This window comes from Eubalaena glacialis, chromosome 19, assembly GCF_028564815.1.
Source record: "Eubalaena glacialis isolate mEubGla1 chromosome 19, mEubGla1.1.hap2.+ XY, whole genome shotgun sequence".
In the NCBI taxonomy this organism is placed as follows: domain Eukaryota; kingdom Metazoa; phylum Chordata; class Mammalia; order Artiodactyla; family Balaenidae; genus Eubalaena; species Eubalaena glacialis.
Genome location: NC_083734.1, coordinates 44768573 through 44783819, shown reverse-complemented (window position 1 = coordinate 44783819; position 15247 = coordinate 44768573). Strand labels below are relative to the sequence as shown.

Below are 15247 nucleotides of genomic sequence, written 5' to 3'. Positions count from 1 at the left end.
TTACCAACCCCAACAGATGACTCGCTTGGCTCTGACTCCTGGGCCTCCCCACCCTTCCTGTTCTGCAAGGCAGTTGGATGCTTGCCCCTACCAACCATTTCCCAGTGAGATGGTCATAAACTGGCCTCAGAAGGAAACAAAAGAGAAAAGGTTGTACTCTACCTTTGTACTCAAGAGTGGCTTGGAGCTAGGTGCTCTGGACAGCCCCCCACCCCCAAGTCCTGTCTCCTCAGTTTCTGGTCAACTTCTGAAGGGTCCCCTTATACTTGGTAAAATAAAACGAATCCCAAAACCCCGCCTGGGGCATCTCCCTCCACCCACTCTCCCCTTCACCCTCTCCTGGTCTACTTTTGTCTCCATCTTGCCTGCCCTGCGGGACCCTCCACAGGCCCACCACCGGGCCAGCCTGACACAGCTGCTCCTCCCCCATTTCTATTCAGCAGCCGCTCTTGTGTCCCCACCACGTTGGACCCTTCAGGCTCTCTTTCCTCCAAATCCTTCTTACTCTTTCCCCTTCCATCAATCATTCTGCATCTCCTTCCTTTTGACATCTCCTTCCCTTTCTTCAGGCTCCTTTGCCACCCTCCTGAGGCCAGATCACCCCTCACAGTCTTCCTGGCCACCTTCCCCTAAGTCCCTTCTGGCTAGCCCAGGGCGGCTATCCCGCCCCTGCCCCCATCATGGTGGCCAACTCTCAACTCACTCCCCACCTAGGAATTCAACTGGGTATATGGAAAGGCTGTGCCCAGGGCCCGTAGGTCCATCTCAGGGGCCACCCACCTCTTTTTTTGTCCTCAGCTACTCACCAAAAATGGAGGTTGTAAGAGTCCCCTCTGTGTAAGATCTCTGCACAGTTCCTGGCCACTGTGTCTCAGGAAATTATAATGCGGGAATTGAAAACAAAAAACCAAAAAAAAACTGGAAAGCTAAGTGCCCCACCTCTCAGGCTTTTAGATAAGCCACATTATGGCTGGGGTGGAGGCAGACAGGCCAAAGGTAAGAAACCAACCCTTCCCTCCTCCTGGACCAAGGGAGCAGGTGGGAGATAGATAGACATACACAGATGACACTGCACTGAATGCACCGTAAAGACTCCTCCCTCTCCTGGCCATGTGAGCCTCAGTAAGTCCTCTTCCCCTCCCACTCATGTTTATGGCGGGGAGAAGGAAGCAGGAAGATTCCTCTGAAGACACAAAGGCCAGAAGGAGATGCAGCCCTTCAAGGCAAGGAAGAGAAGTGAAACAGGGGAGGAATTCAGAGGAAAGGACTGGGCACCCCTTGGGATTCTGGCTTCTATATGAAGCCACTGCTGAACTGACCTCCTCCCTGGCCGTGTCACAAGCTATCCCTCTGCCAGCCCAGCCTGGCTGAAGCCCAGAGGTGTAAGTTCTGTCTGAGGACCAGCCAGGCGAAGTCCCAGAGCAAAATGCTGCTCTCTGGCCGGCTTGCTGCCTCTGCCGGTTCCCCGCCAGCCCCTCCAGCTTGCTCTGCTGGAGGCGGCAGGAAGAGCAGAGGTCCCAGGGGCCCTCCCACCATCCAGGCAGAGGGTCGGACTGATGCTTCACGCTGCCCCCTCTCCGCCCCCTCCCAGAAGCAGAGGCCAAACTCAGGGGAAATAGGAACACACTGTCCTTTATTTGTGTTTCTCAGAATACTGTACAAAGGGAGTAAAAATCCTATTCACACTTTGCTTAGAAAGATTTTGAGGTCAAAGTTCCTTATGATACGTGGGGCGGGGGTTGGGGGGACCAGGACGCAGAAAACAGGGCCAGTGACGCCGCCACCGTCGCTGCCACCGCTCCCTCAGAGCCCTGGCACCCACACCTTCTCAGAAGTAACACGGACCCCAGTCAGGCTGGAGAGGGGAGAAGGCGGCTCCCCTCCAGCCCACGCGCAGGCTCCTCTCCGCCCCTGCAGGTCACTCCCTGCACCTGCCGCTGTCCCGCTTGAGAGGGACCATGCGGGACCCTGCAGCCCACCAAACCCGTTTGGAGGTGGCCTGATGGCCCCATAGGTACATGCCACACAAGAGGCCCCGCCCCGGCACAGTCTGCACGAGGAGGTTACCGGGTGAAGGGCTGCGGAAGGGCCCCAGCATTCGTCATTTCTGTCCCATGTCCCCACGGCCCTCACACCACTGCAGAGACGGATGTCAAACTGGACCTGTGCTTACGATGACGCACAGGCCCCTTCCACCCATCTCCACCCCCTCATGCCAACCCAGGAGCTTCAAACCCATGGCAGCCTCCCTTCCCATTACCCCCACCATGCTGTGGGTAAGTGACCCCTCCAAGCCTGCCCCCTTCCCTGACCACTTCCCAAAGAATGAGGTTGGGTCTGTTCCTCCCCCCGCATCTTACACGAACCCCCGCTGCTATGCGGCCCCGTTCTTTTCAGTCTCAGTTCACCCTCCCCACCCCTGCCCCCAGCCCCCTCCCCACCTCCACCAGGGCCAGGAGGCTGCAGCCCTGGCCCCCCACCTCTGGGACCAGGCCATGCACACCCAGCCCCACCCCCCACATCTCCTTATCCTCCCCACCCGCACCTAGTACCCCGGGGGGGCTGTACGCGAGCTGTCTGACTTGAATTAGACAATTCTCTACCCGGAGGGATGAGGCCCTGTCACACAACTGCTTTCGTATATATAAGCACACACTAAGTGTCATCCTAAAGACTTAAGAATTAAAGTGAAACAAACTAGAAGCTGTACCGTTCCCTCTGCCCTGCTCACAGGGGTTAAAGTGCTTTAGCAGGCCCAGGAGGAGCAAGCGAGCAGGGGGCTTCCCTGGCCCCTTGTCCCAACCTCACAGGTCTGTGTTCAGCCCAGGAGCCCAGCCCATTCCAGGAGCACCCCCATGAGGCGAAAGGAAAAGATCAACAAAATCAGAAGGGGTCAGAGCCCCAGGGGGGCCCACCCCAAACTATTTCAAGTCTGCTACTGCGGGAAGTGAGGGGGAAACTAGGGCCCAGAGGCGCAACCCCCATCTCTGGCGGTACCCAGCGGCTCCTTCTGTCTTCAGCATCACAGCACAGGCTTCTACCCCTCCGCTGCCATCCCAGGCAGGGGAAGGGGCTGCACCCTCAGTACTTATTGATTCCAAAAATCCGGACTCCATGGAGCTGGGGCAGCTTGGGGATGAGCACGCTCATCAGGGACACGGTGTTGAGGATGAAATGCATCTGGTCGTACTTGGTGTAGAAGCTGGTGAGGAAGTACCTGGTGGGGAAAGTGGGGGCAGGTATAAGACTCTGTTTGGAAGACCCCTTTCTCCCTCACTCCCTGGTCGGGGGAGGCAGATTCCTGACAGCCGAGGAGTTATGGGAAAGACCCCCCGGAACAGAAGTAGGGTGGCAAGATCCGCGCAGCTAAAGAAGCCCCTGCTGACCCAGTCCCCTTGCTCTACCCCAAGCCCATGGGCCAAACTCACTGGCAGGAAGAAAGCCCCAACCGAGGAAAGACAGGACCAGGGAGGCACAACCTGAGCCCAGCATAAGACCCAGGAACACCCCAACTTTCCTTCCTTTGCTCATTCCTACGCCAAGAGCCACAGCTGGCGAGGGGTTTATGCCTCGCAGGGCCCCAGGGTCCCCCAGGCCTTGGCCTTCCTGCTGGCGTCCCCCTCTCCCCAAGGCACTCACAGCACGATGGGTGTGATGGTCAGGAATTTCCGAGATGCCGTGAACTGGACTCCATAGTCCATTTGCTCCCAGTGGGTTAGCAGCCTCGCCTTGCCCTGGTCCGGGGTCTCAAAGGGGGTCCCCTTCACCGTGTGCAGGAAGATGTACATGCCCTGGAGGGAGAGGGCCTTTGTTAAAGGACGCAAAAGGCCAAAGGCCCTCCAGCTCAGCTCCTCCGCCCCAGTCACAGACGTGGGCTCCTGGTGATCTGGAGCCCCCTCTGCTGGGCAGGGGGATGCGGGCTGGAGGTCAGGCGGGAGGAGCTGGGAGCCTGGCCAGAGAATAAGGGGACCCACCGGGTGAGAGGGCAGGCCTGGCATGAGGAGAACTCCCAGGGGGAGGTGTCAGCCACAGAACCAGCATGGAGACGCCACCCCTCCAGCCCAGGGCTAGGCTCCCTGTGCCTGCCAGCTGGCAGGGGGCAAGCAGATGGGAAGGAACGAGGCCCCTGCTTGCCCACCAAAAGAATACCAGGGAGCAAGCAGGTAGTGAGGGAGCAGAGAGGGGCAAGAGGGAAAGGTGCTCTGAGATCCTAACTCGGGAAAGAGGCATTTCTGCCCCAGGCTAGGACCTGGGTCCTCTGGACTCTTTAGGGCCCTTAGTTCAGCTCTCCATGGCCCATCTTCCAGGTCCACAAGTCACCCCATCCTAGAGGTGTGGACATATCTGCAGATTTTATTCCAATAAAGAGGAGTGGGGCAGAAAGAAGAGGGTGGGGTCTGGGCTCTGGTGACAGGTGCCGTCAGCGTGTCCCCCTGACATCTGGCCCACGTCTGGCGGGCTCCCACACTCCTCAGCCCTGCCAAGGGCAGGCAGCAACAGGCCCTCACCATGTTGTGGATGAGGTTGGTGAGGGTCCAGACGACGGGGACGCTCACAAAGGGGATGCTGAGCAACACGACATGGAGAAGCCCGATGGCCAGCACGTAGGAAAGCCAGATGCCACGGCTGTTCATCACCCGCGTGTTGGGGTTCACCTCGCTGTGTGCCGTTCCCACATTCATCCTGCTGCCCCTCTCCTGCCACTGTTCTGCAAACAAGCAGCACAGGTGAGACAGGTCACACCACTTTCCCTGCCCTCTCACACCCGCCAAATCCTGCAGGGAAGGAGGCTCTGCTCTCCCCAAGAACTCCAAGCAGGTCTACCATTTTGATTCTCAAGCGAGGAGGCCAGAGAAAGTCCATGTAGACTTAACTCTATTCACTTCTCACTGCTGGGTTGGGATACACACCAGGCTGCTCCGCACACAGTCCAATCAGGACAGTGCCCTTCCAGGCACTGGGACTGCCTGGGTGGATAGGTCATCAAGAGGCATCCAGCCCCAGAGTAAAGAAACCACTGCCCATCCCGCAATCTCACCCTCCAGAGGGCCCTCTTCCCACGAAGCCCAGGGGAGGGGAGAAGAGGCCTGTGCCCTAAGAATCACTCAGCATAACCCCTGCTGGACTCTGTCTTGCTGAGGGTCTGATATAAGACATCTCCACCCCTGAGCCCCCTGCCCTCCCGTTAGAAGGAATAAAAGGAGATGAGAACAGTCAGTAGTGGATAAAATATTTGGGGGTCATTGCTTCTACCCATCTCCCCTAATTCTCCAATCCTGGGTCTGACTGGCAGGGTAGAAAGAGAGGGAAAGGGAAGAAAAGAGAAAACAGACTAGAGACAAACTTTGCCCAGACCTGGAAGCTGCCTTCTTGGTGACACAAAACAACCCATCCAGATGTTTTATCCATTTGGCAGCCACTCAGGCTAACCCTCGTGATGCCACCCATTTTGCTGCCAAACTACCAGGGCCCTTTTCCCCACCAGAGGAGAGGCAAGGATAGAGAACATAGCCAACATCCACAGCTCCCACGGGTGGCTGGAGCCCACATCAACATACCTCTCCCAGGGATATAAAACCACACCTGTGGCCTCTCTCCTGCCCCCCCTTTTCTCTCTGCCCACCCATCCTCACCTGGGCCTCCTTTCCCAGCACCTGTTTCCAGGTGTAAGTTAGCACCATGCCTTCCCCTGCCCAGCTCTAAGGGCAGAAGCCCTGCAGCAGGAGGAACCAGGAGGGCTGCCCTTGATGCCCATGAAACAATGCAGCCCAGGTGCATTCCTGGATGCAGGTAAGGAGGGGAACGAGCAGCCCCGTGTCCAGAGCTCAGCTGTCCCCAGATCCCTGAGGGCCCTGTGACCAGCAGGAGGTGGGGACAGAAGACACCTTTGTACTGGCTCTCCTCCCTAGCTGAGGGAAGATCCTGCCTGATAAAGACCCTAAGGTCATCACCATGATAACAGCTCCATCTTTCCTAGGGATACAGAAAGGGGTCCCAGATCCTGGAAGTGCATCCTGGAAGTGCCCAGAAGGTCACCTCCCTCACCCTGCTGCAACAAACCCCCTCAGAATCAGTTGCCCTCTATCTCTGGCTAGGATCACAGAGTCTGCATAGGAGCCGATTCTCAAGAATCAGTTCCCTACTTCCAGGATAATGGGAACAAGTTTCCTCCTTTCAGATGGCTCCAAGCTTAAAGACCTCAGGGGAAATGTGACCCACAACACACTTTCCCAACATACAAACATACATGAGATGGCCCAGGGTGCATCCAAAAGTAGTGACGCTCCTGGGGCCCACCAGCTCAACCCATTAGGCTGGATCACTGGGCCTAAGAGAAACCCAAGGAACTAGAAAACCAGGAGTGGCTCAGTTGTTTACCTTCCCAGGGCCTTAGGGCTTCAGTTACCCTAACAGAGCTCCTGGGACACCTACTGCACAAAAGCCTCCGCCTGGTGGACAGGAGGGTCGGGGAGACTGGCTAGGAAGTGAGGGCTCTGAAGGACTTCATTACTGACGAAGGAGAGAGAAAGAATTCCCCAAGTCGACCAGAAACTGCTGCCCCTCCCCACTTCTCCCTAACCTAGACCTACAAGGGTGTAGGAGTAGCTAGACCTCTAGCCCTCCCTAGTGTTTTGTCCAGGAGTGCTAAGAGCCTTGCTGAGTTCCAGATCATCCTACAATCCTTTCTGGCTGTATCAGGGCATCCAACAAAGCCTGATGAGTCTAGGAGGGGCCCAGACCTATGACTTAAATGACGCCCTGGGAAGCTTCTTCCTGCAACCTGAACACTAAGTGCCCTGAGAGCAAAACATCTCAGGAGCCCGCCCCCCCAAAAGAGGCCCCACCCCAAAAAAAGAAAAAAACAGAAGAGGTCAATAAACTAAGAAAAAGACTGGCAGCAAGAAGCACTCTTGAGACTTTTGTGTGACTAAGAGTACATATCACCTCTGCTAGTGAAATAACCAACTGCCCCTGGCCCAGAAGGGGAGAAGTGGAGAGAAGAAGCTGTTGGAGATAGAGTAGGTGCACAGCAGCGGAGCCTGAAAAGTTCTGCTGCCACAGCTGGCAGCTGGCAGGTGGCTGCCTGTGTCAGTCCCTGATGTGGTTTCACAACCTGCCTCAAACCAGAGCCTGCAGCAACTTTGTTCTGTTAACTACTTTCTTGCTGGTAACTCTTTCCTACTCCTTCCCTCCCTTCCCCTCTGGCTCCGTATACAAATATCTCTGCCTAGCCGGTCTGTCAGACACCTAAGCCGAGGCCACAGTGCCAGCAGCCAGGTGAGCGCTTCCTAATCTCTCCCCCAACTAAGGGCAGCAAATCTTTCGCCTTCTGGGTTGAGGAGCACAAAGCATCCGAGCCTGCAACCTGGACCCCAACAGGGAGTCCCTGGCAGCACGCCACAGTGCCATTTTCATTCCGCCCACCCCGTAACCCGCAGGGCCACAGTCGTTCACCTCGCAGCTCCGGCTCTGCCTCCCGGACTCGGGGTAGCGGTGGGAATGGAAAAACGGCGAGTACAGGAGGGAACCCACACTAGCACGGGGAGAGGGTGAAATGAGGAGGCGGAGTTCTCACTATTGTTGGGGTTTTCTGAGTGGGACTTCAAGCCGAAGTGGGGGGCCTCCGTTCCGTTCCCCAGCCTGGGACCTCGCACTCGGAGCCTGGCCCGGTCCGGAGCCCCACCCCCACCCCCACCCCCACGCGTTCACCCAGCCCTGGAAGCGAACAAACCTTTATCCCCGAAGCCCAGCCTCTCCCCGCCCCCCACCCCCAGACAGAGCACTCCTCCTCTACGCCCCATCCCGGGCCTCCCGCCCGCACTTTCCCCTTTGGGCATCCCTTCGACTGATGCACGCCCCCCACGCCTCGGCTGATGCACCCCCTCCACCTCCGCTCACCCTGTCCCGGTCCCCTCCAGCCACGGGCGCCTCCCCAGCAGCCCCTACCTCCTTTCCCGTCCCGCCTCTAGCCCCAGGAGGCTCCCGGTTTGGCCACTTCGAGGCCGCCCGTCCGAGCTCACCGTGCGGGGCCGCAGCTCGAGGCCCGGGAGGGTTGCCCGGGGGCGAGGGCCGCTGCTGCTCCAGCAGCTGTAATAAGCCGCGGCGGCAGCCACCCCGCTGGCAGCTCCGGCCGAATCAGCGCCCCGCGCCGGCCCCCATTACGTCACCGCCCAGCGCCTGCCCGCCCGCCGCCTCCTGGGAGTTGTAGTGTTTTTTTTTTTTTAAACCCCTGCTCCAGCCCAGGCCTCGCTGGGGCCGCACGGAGCTTTCAATAGCAAGAGAAACAAAGATCAGATGGTATCGCTTTGGCGCATAGCAGTGCCTGTTTCGGCGTCTGCGCGCTGCATGTGAGGTTTACTCTTGCCCTGTTTTGCTGGCGAGGAAACTTGGAGTTTTAAGTAACTTGCCACAGCCCCCCGCTGGGTCCCCCCAGAAATTCTGACCTCAAGTCAGAGTTTTTCATCTACACCTCGCTGTCTCTGCCCTGGCCCTCCAGAAACCGACTGGCTCAGCCGGTGCTGGACCCTCCTGGAAGCGGGTTTTTCACAACGTTGGTTAGGATGAGAGTCTGGAGGGCAGAGAACTCAGTCCACAGCCTGTGTGCTCCTCAGTTACACCTGACCCAGGCTGGCCTGGGCCAGGTCACATCCTCGGCCTCCCCACATTGGAAGTTGGAAGAGGACTTGGGAAGACGACCTGATGAATAGCCAAGACCCTGAGTCCCAGCCACAGGTCAGCTGTTTGGCTTTGGGTGGGAGGCTCTCGGATCTGCACTTTTCACCTCTGCATGCTCTAAAGGCAAGGGCACAGATTTTCCTGTCAGGTAGACTTAGCAGGCACTGCTTCACCAGCAGTGTCACCCTGGGCAAATAACTTGTCTTAATCTCCAATTCCATACCTGTGAAAACCTACCTCCGAGGTTGTGGGAATTCAAAGGAATGTATGTATAGCAACTGTTGCGTGGTAGGAAGCTATTGCTGTAGGAGGTTGAACTAAATGGCTCTTGAGGTCTCCTGGGTCACTCCCACTCTCCATGTCACCAAGAGTGCCTTGTTTGAGGAGTTTCCACTCCCCCGACCCAGCTTCTAAGTCCACTCTATGCACAACAGGGCTGGAATAGCAGGATCAGGTGATGTCATGACACGCCAATCTGACTGGCTGTAAACACACACTGAAGGTGAGGAGACAAAAAGGAGAATGCTGGCCCAGGGAACCTGGGGAGCACTCCTCTGTGACCTCACCCACCCCTCCCCAGGGGGCTGCCAGGGAACAGCTGTCACAAAGCAGGAGTGGGGCCCCCAGAGGCACCTAGTGGGCACCAAGCAGGTGGATATCTGAACCACTCATCGCAGGAGAACAGGCAGCTTCTCAAATATTTCCAGGGCCAGTAGCCCAAGAGCACTCAGCCCAAGACCTAAATAGTCACCCCAGAGTCTGAAAATTTTTTACCTGTGTCTTACAGAAGTTCCTGCTGGTTGGGAGAGGCCCCTTTCCTTACAGTCAGCCTTGTGAAGAAATAAGCAAAAACTGAGTGTTGTCCTTTCCTTAGAAGCCTCCCCGGTATTGAGGCAAAAAAAAAATGTCTCTTATTTTTCCCAAAGTGAGCCTACTTGTCTCCTTCGACTTTTCTCTGGGATTCTTCCGTCTTCCCCGAAGTTGATCAAGCTCTCTGATCTTTGCCAGTTTCCTCACTCTCTGTGAAGTTCAGTGACCCAGACTGGATCCACGTCTCAAATAAGGGTCTGACTAATGCATAGTCTTAACAGAAAGATTATTGGACATGCCATGCCCTATTAATAGCTCCTGTTATCAAGGGTTTGTTTTGTTGGGTTTTTTTTTTTTCACAATGGGAATGAACAGAGTACTGACTCACTCTAGGTTTGTGGTAAATTGTGGCTCGCTTTCTGCTTAATTTAGCCCGAGTCCGTGTCATCATCTTTCTCCTCTAGCTCTCTGCCTTCATAATTACCATGTCTTCACCAAACATCCTTCAGCCTTGAATAGGCCTAAGTACTTAGAATGAGTGACAGCACTCTTGTGTGGTGCTGGGGATGCATAACCCCTTGGACAAACACTTGGTGATCTGTGCCAAGAGGCTGAACAATTGTTCAGGCCTCAGAGCCATGATTCCATTTCTGGTAGCATATTCTAGGGAAGTACGTACCATGCACTATGTGTGAAGATCTTTATTCCAGCATTAGTTATAACAATGGAAAACTGAAAGCAACCCAAATGCCCAAGAAAAAAATTATTGTACTATATCCATTGGGTGGCATTGTAGGAAGCCATATAATAAGCAGTATAGGAAAATGTTTGCTAAGTTAGATGAAAAGATCAGGATACAAAATAGCATGAGCTGGGAGTTCCCTGGCGGCCCAGTGTTTAGGACTTGGGGCTCTCACTGCCATGGGCCCGGGTTCAATCCCTGGTTAGGGAACTAAGATCCCACAAGCCCTGCCCCACAGCACGGCCAAAAAAAAAAAAAAAAAAAAATAGCCTGAGCATTCTCCAGGGGTGCAGTCAACAAAACAAACACAATTCCCTCATTAACAAATAAATTGGAAGAAAAAAAGGAAAGGGAGAGATTTACACTTAAAAGAAATTAAGCAATCTGTCAACCAAAAGCCTTATCTGGGTCCTCATTCAAGCAAACCAACTTTTTAAAAAATATATATTTTATTAAATTATTGAGGAAATTTGAATACTAACTATTCAAATTGATGATCTTAATGAAATATACATTTTAAGGCATGATATGGTGCTGTGGTAATTTTTTCAATAAAAAAACCTCGGGCTTCCCTGGTGGCGCAGTGGTTAAGAGTCCGCCTGCCAGTGCAGGGGACACGGGTTTGAGCCCTCGTCCGGGAAGATCCCACATGCCTCGGAGCAGCTAAGCCTGTGAGCCACAACTACTGAGTCCGTGAGCCACAACTACTGAGCCCGCGTGCCACACTACTGAAGCCCCTGTGCTTAGAGCCCGTGCTCCGCAACAAGGGAAGCCACCGCGATGAGAAGCCTGCTGCACCACAACGAAGAGCGGCGCCCGCTCGCCGCGACTGGAGAGAGCCTGCGCAGAGCAGCGAAGACCCAATGCAGTCAAAAATAAAATAAATACATTAAAAAATAATAATAATAAAATAAATAAATAAATAACCTCCTTATCTTTTGGAGATAAATACTAAAATATGTGTGGATGAAATGATATGATGACTGGATTTGCTTCAAAATAATCTGGGCTGGGGATGGAGGAAGGGAATAAAAGAAACAAGTTGGGCCATGAGGTGATAATTATTGAAACTGGGGGATGGGAACATGAGATTCCTTATATTATTTTCTCTGCTCTTTTGTGTTTGAAATTGTCCATAATAAGTTTTTATAAACCTGCATATGCATTAACGATTATGATGAGACAAAATAGAGTAACACTGGTAAGATCCTGGCCCCAGACTGCCAGGGTTCAACTCCCATCTCCTGTAGTTACCAGCTGTGTGACCTTAGGCAAGTCACTGAACCTCTCTGTGCTGCAGTTCCTAAAAATGAAGGATGTTGATGATCATGGTGATACCCACCTCAGGTTGTTGTGAAGATTAAATGGGTCATTAAGTGTGAAGCATTTAGAACAATTCCTGGCACATAGTGAGTACTCTATATATGTATCAACTTCTGTTAATCCGTTCCACATTTGAGTGATATTTGAGCATCTACTTTACTAGGCTGTGGAAATTCAATAAAATAAAAACAGATCTTGTGTTAGGATGGAGGGGTTGGGGGTGATCTTTTTCATTCTCTAGTTTCAAACTTTGTGTAATGTGAGATTATTCATTTTAAATTTTTTATGAAAACTGTTTGTGTTTTTAAAACAGAGTGAGTCACCTTTGCAGGCTCTCCCTGCCCTCTGGGAGCTCCTTAGTCTGCTCAAGTAGACAGTGTTCCCAGCCTTGGGGTATTTCCATCTGGCAGGGTGGTGTGGCCTCTGCTTGCCATAGATACACTGTGTGGGCCAAGATAGCAAACACGGGCAGGGTAATAAGCTGGGAGTACATTCCTGGGGTGATGGTAGTGGTGGGAAGTGAGGAGGTGGGGCATCAAGAAACAGAGCCCCTTCTTCTGACCCCTGGGGGAATGAATGGCACCCCTCCATTCTTACCACCTCCTACTCCGCTCCAATTCATTCCTGCTACCCTCCGGCTCCCCCCACTTCACCTCCCTCCTTCCCGAAGGGGAGGTTTTGAGGTCACACCCAGAGCAAGTGCGAGGAAGCAAGGAGCTGTTTATTTCATTGGCAGTTGTCTTCATTTGGGTGGGGGTACCCTGGGCATGTAGTGGCAGCAGAAGGGAGGGGGCAGTGATGCTGAACAGACAGAGCACTGAGTGAGAGCCACCAAGCTGATGAGAAACAGGAAGAGGTGCCGGGACGGGCAGCATTGCCAGTGGGCACTCCGCTCTCCTCCCCTCGCCCAGCCCTGTGGTTAGCTATTTTGGGCTGCAGAGGGAAAGAGCCAAGCCTGCCAGGGCCTCCAGGGCCAGAGCCAAGGCCAGAGAACCAGAACCTCCCTCTGGGAACCAAGAGCGGGCTGTTCTTTAGGAACTCCTCAATCTGCATATTCTCTGATACAGACAATTGAGATTTTCTCTCGTGAAATAAAAACAGTTTAGAAGGGGGCTTCCCTGGTGGCGCAGTGGTTAAGAATCCGCCTGCCAATGCAGGGCACACGGGTTCGAGCCCTGGTCTGGGAAGATTCCACATGCCTCGGAGCAACTGGGCCCGTGTACCACAACTACTGAGCCTGCGCGTCTGGAGCCTGTGCTCCGCAACAAGAGAGGCCGCGATAGTGAGAGGCCCGCGCACTGCAATGAAGAGTGGCCCCCGCTCGCCGCAACTAGAGAAAGCCCTCGCACAGAAACGAAGACCCAACACAGCCAAAAAATAAATTAATTAATTAAATTAAATTTTTTTAAAAAAACAGTTTAGAAAACTGTAAATATTACAGATCAAAAGGGCAATGGATATAAAAACAGTAGCTTCAAGAAAAGCTCCCCTCACATGCTTCCAGTCGCATTTCTACCCCTAGCACGCCCCACCTCTTTAGAAATTCTGGGCGGTCACTGCCCCAGATCAGCTTCCTCCTTCTCCTCCTAACACAGCTCCTCCTTCAGTGGCAATCACAGCCAACATTATCAGCGTTTGCTGTGTTCCAGGCACTGGGCAAAGGCTTTTACATACATAAGCTCTCTTAATCTTTAAAACGGCCCTGCAAAGTAGGTATTTTTATTATCTCCACTTTACAAATGAGGAAACTGCCGTACAGTGAGTTTAAATATTTTGCCGAGGGTCACACAACTAGGAAGTGGCATTTCTCCCAAAAGCCAATCCTGGACACAAACACTCCTCCATCCATGTGTCCCTCATGTTTCCACAGGTGCCTTGTAAAGACTTCTCTCCTACACTGAGGGTGCTGTATTTAAGTTATCTGTTACACATCCGCTTCCCCTGGAGGCTGCTTGCTTCATATTTCTTACTCATATTTGCATTTCCTGCATATACTGGGTCCTCAGTAAACATTAGCTGAGGGAGGTAATAGACCCATACATCCCAAACTACAGTCACACCAAGCCCCTAACCATTCTCAGAACACACCTTACTCTTTCTTGCTCTTGTCTCAGCCTACAATGCCTTTGTCCATCTGGTAGACTCCTACTTGTCCCACAAGGCCACCCCTCACCTGTCACCTTCTCTGTGAAGGTTTCCCCAACTGTCCAAACAGAATCCACTGCTTCTCCTCTAGGCTCCTCTGACGCCTGCAAACACCTCAACTACAGCCCACCCCTAGGCTATCAGGGGGCTGTGTTTGTGCACACATCCATCTTCACCGTTGTCTGGGGGCTGTTCTACTTCTCTCTGCATCCCCAATGCCTAAGGAGCCCAGGAGGTGTGTGTTGAACAAATGAGAGAGTACATCGGAGGATGGGAGCAGGAGGTGTATACACCCTTGTCAGTTTCCGCAAGGAACAGGAATGGCAGAGGCCTTTGCTGCCCCTCCAGCCCACACTGCCTAGGAGACTGGCGTTAGATGGGTCCCTGGCTGACATGATGGGTAAAGTAGCCAGCCCTCCTGCTTTCCTTTCGATCCCCCTCTACCCATGATGGATCTGGGATGGTAGATCCCATGATGGGGCATGGAGTTACTCCCCTTGGAGGAAGGAGTTGTGACTCAGTCCGCCCAGGGTCGGGGCCTGAAGGACCTACTTTCTGGGACCCTGAACTTGGGAGCCAGGCCCTAACGTGCCTCAGCCTCTTCCCTGCGCCACCATCATAGACACATTGAACATCAGGCTGGCAGGGATCTCAGAGGCCATGAGGTCCAGAGAATCGAAGGCCCAAGGGAATTGGGAAGGGATATGCCCAGTGGCACAAATGTCTGATGATCTTGGGCTCCTCCAGGCATAGCTCCTTCAGTCCCATGCTCTGGCGTCCACCAGGCCCTCATCACCTCCCACCTGGACTGTTGCAGTAACTGGTCTCTCTTCCACCAATACATCCCCCACACAGCCAGCAACATGATCCAAATATCAAAGGTAATTTTAAAACCCTTCAATTGGGCTTCCCTCGTGGCGCAGAGCCCATGCTCCACAACAGGAGAAGCCAGTGCAGTGAGAAACCTGCACACAGCAACAAAGACCCAATGCAGCCAAAAATAAATAAATAAATAAATAAATAACCTTCAATCCATCAGCCATGGAACCAAGTCCTAAATCTTACATGGTGTATAAGACCACAGGGATCTGGTTCCTTTCCACTTTAACTGCAGCCTTTGACACCACCCCTTCTGCTCTACTGTCTAGGAGAAGCGAAGCCTTCTCATGCTCCCTTGACCCTGCACATACTCTGCTGCTTCACCTGATGAACTGAGCCTTAAAGACCCAGCTCAAATGCTACTCCTTGGTAAAGCCTTCCCTAATATCCTGGAAAAGTTAGTGTATCAGGTAGGAATGCTCTCAGTTAAAAGCAACAGAAAACCCAAGCAAAGGAATTTTTGTGACCCTAGGTTGCCATCAGAATCTCTTATGGATCTTTAAAAAGTCCCATCACTGTACACATGCCAGATCAATGTAATCAGAATCTCTGAGGTGGACCCAGGCATCCATAATTTTCAAAACCTCCCATATTCGAATGTGCAGCCAAGTCGAGAAGCACTGAATGAAGCAGGAGATTATTTTTCTCACATAGTGAGTCCAGAGGTAGGCG

General features: G+C 53.4%; 1 protein-coding gene across 3 annotated transcripts; it reads right to left on the bottom strand.

The window, feature by feature from the left end:
• Positions 1-2520: 2520 nt before the first annotated feature.
• On the bottom strand, positions 2521-8138 carry ORMDL3 (ORMDL sphingolipid biosynthesis regulator 3). 3 transcript variants are annotated; one of them, XM_061175467.1, is made up of 4 exons: positions 8022-8138; positions 4509-4703; positions 3640-3791; positions 2521-3217 (listed from the first exon to the last, which is right to left on the bottom strand). In XM_061175467.1, exons 2-4 carry the CDS (start codon positions 4680-4682, stop codon positions 3082-3084), a joined length of 462 nt encoding a protein of 153 aa, XP_061031450.1. In that variant the 5' UTR covers positions 4683-4703; positions 8022-8138; the 3' UTR covers positions 2521-3081. The 3 variants fall into 3 exon arrangements, with proteins under 3 accessions (XP_061031450.1, XP_061031448.1, XP_061031449.1); XM_061175465.1 differs by having other exon boundaries at positions 4509-4708; positions 7948-8109; XM_061175466.1 differs by having other exon boundaries at positions 4509-4708; positions 8022-8106.
• Positions 8139-15247: the final 7109 nt, after the last annotated feature.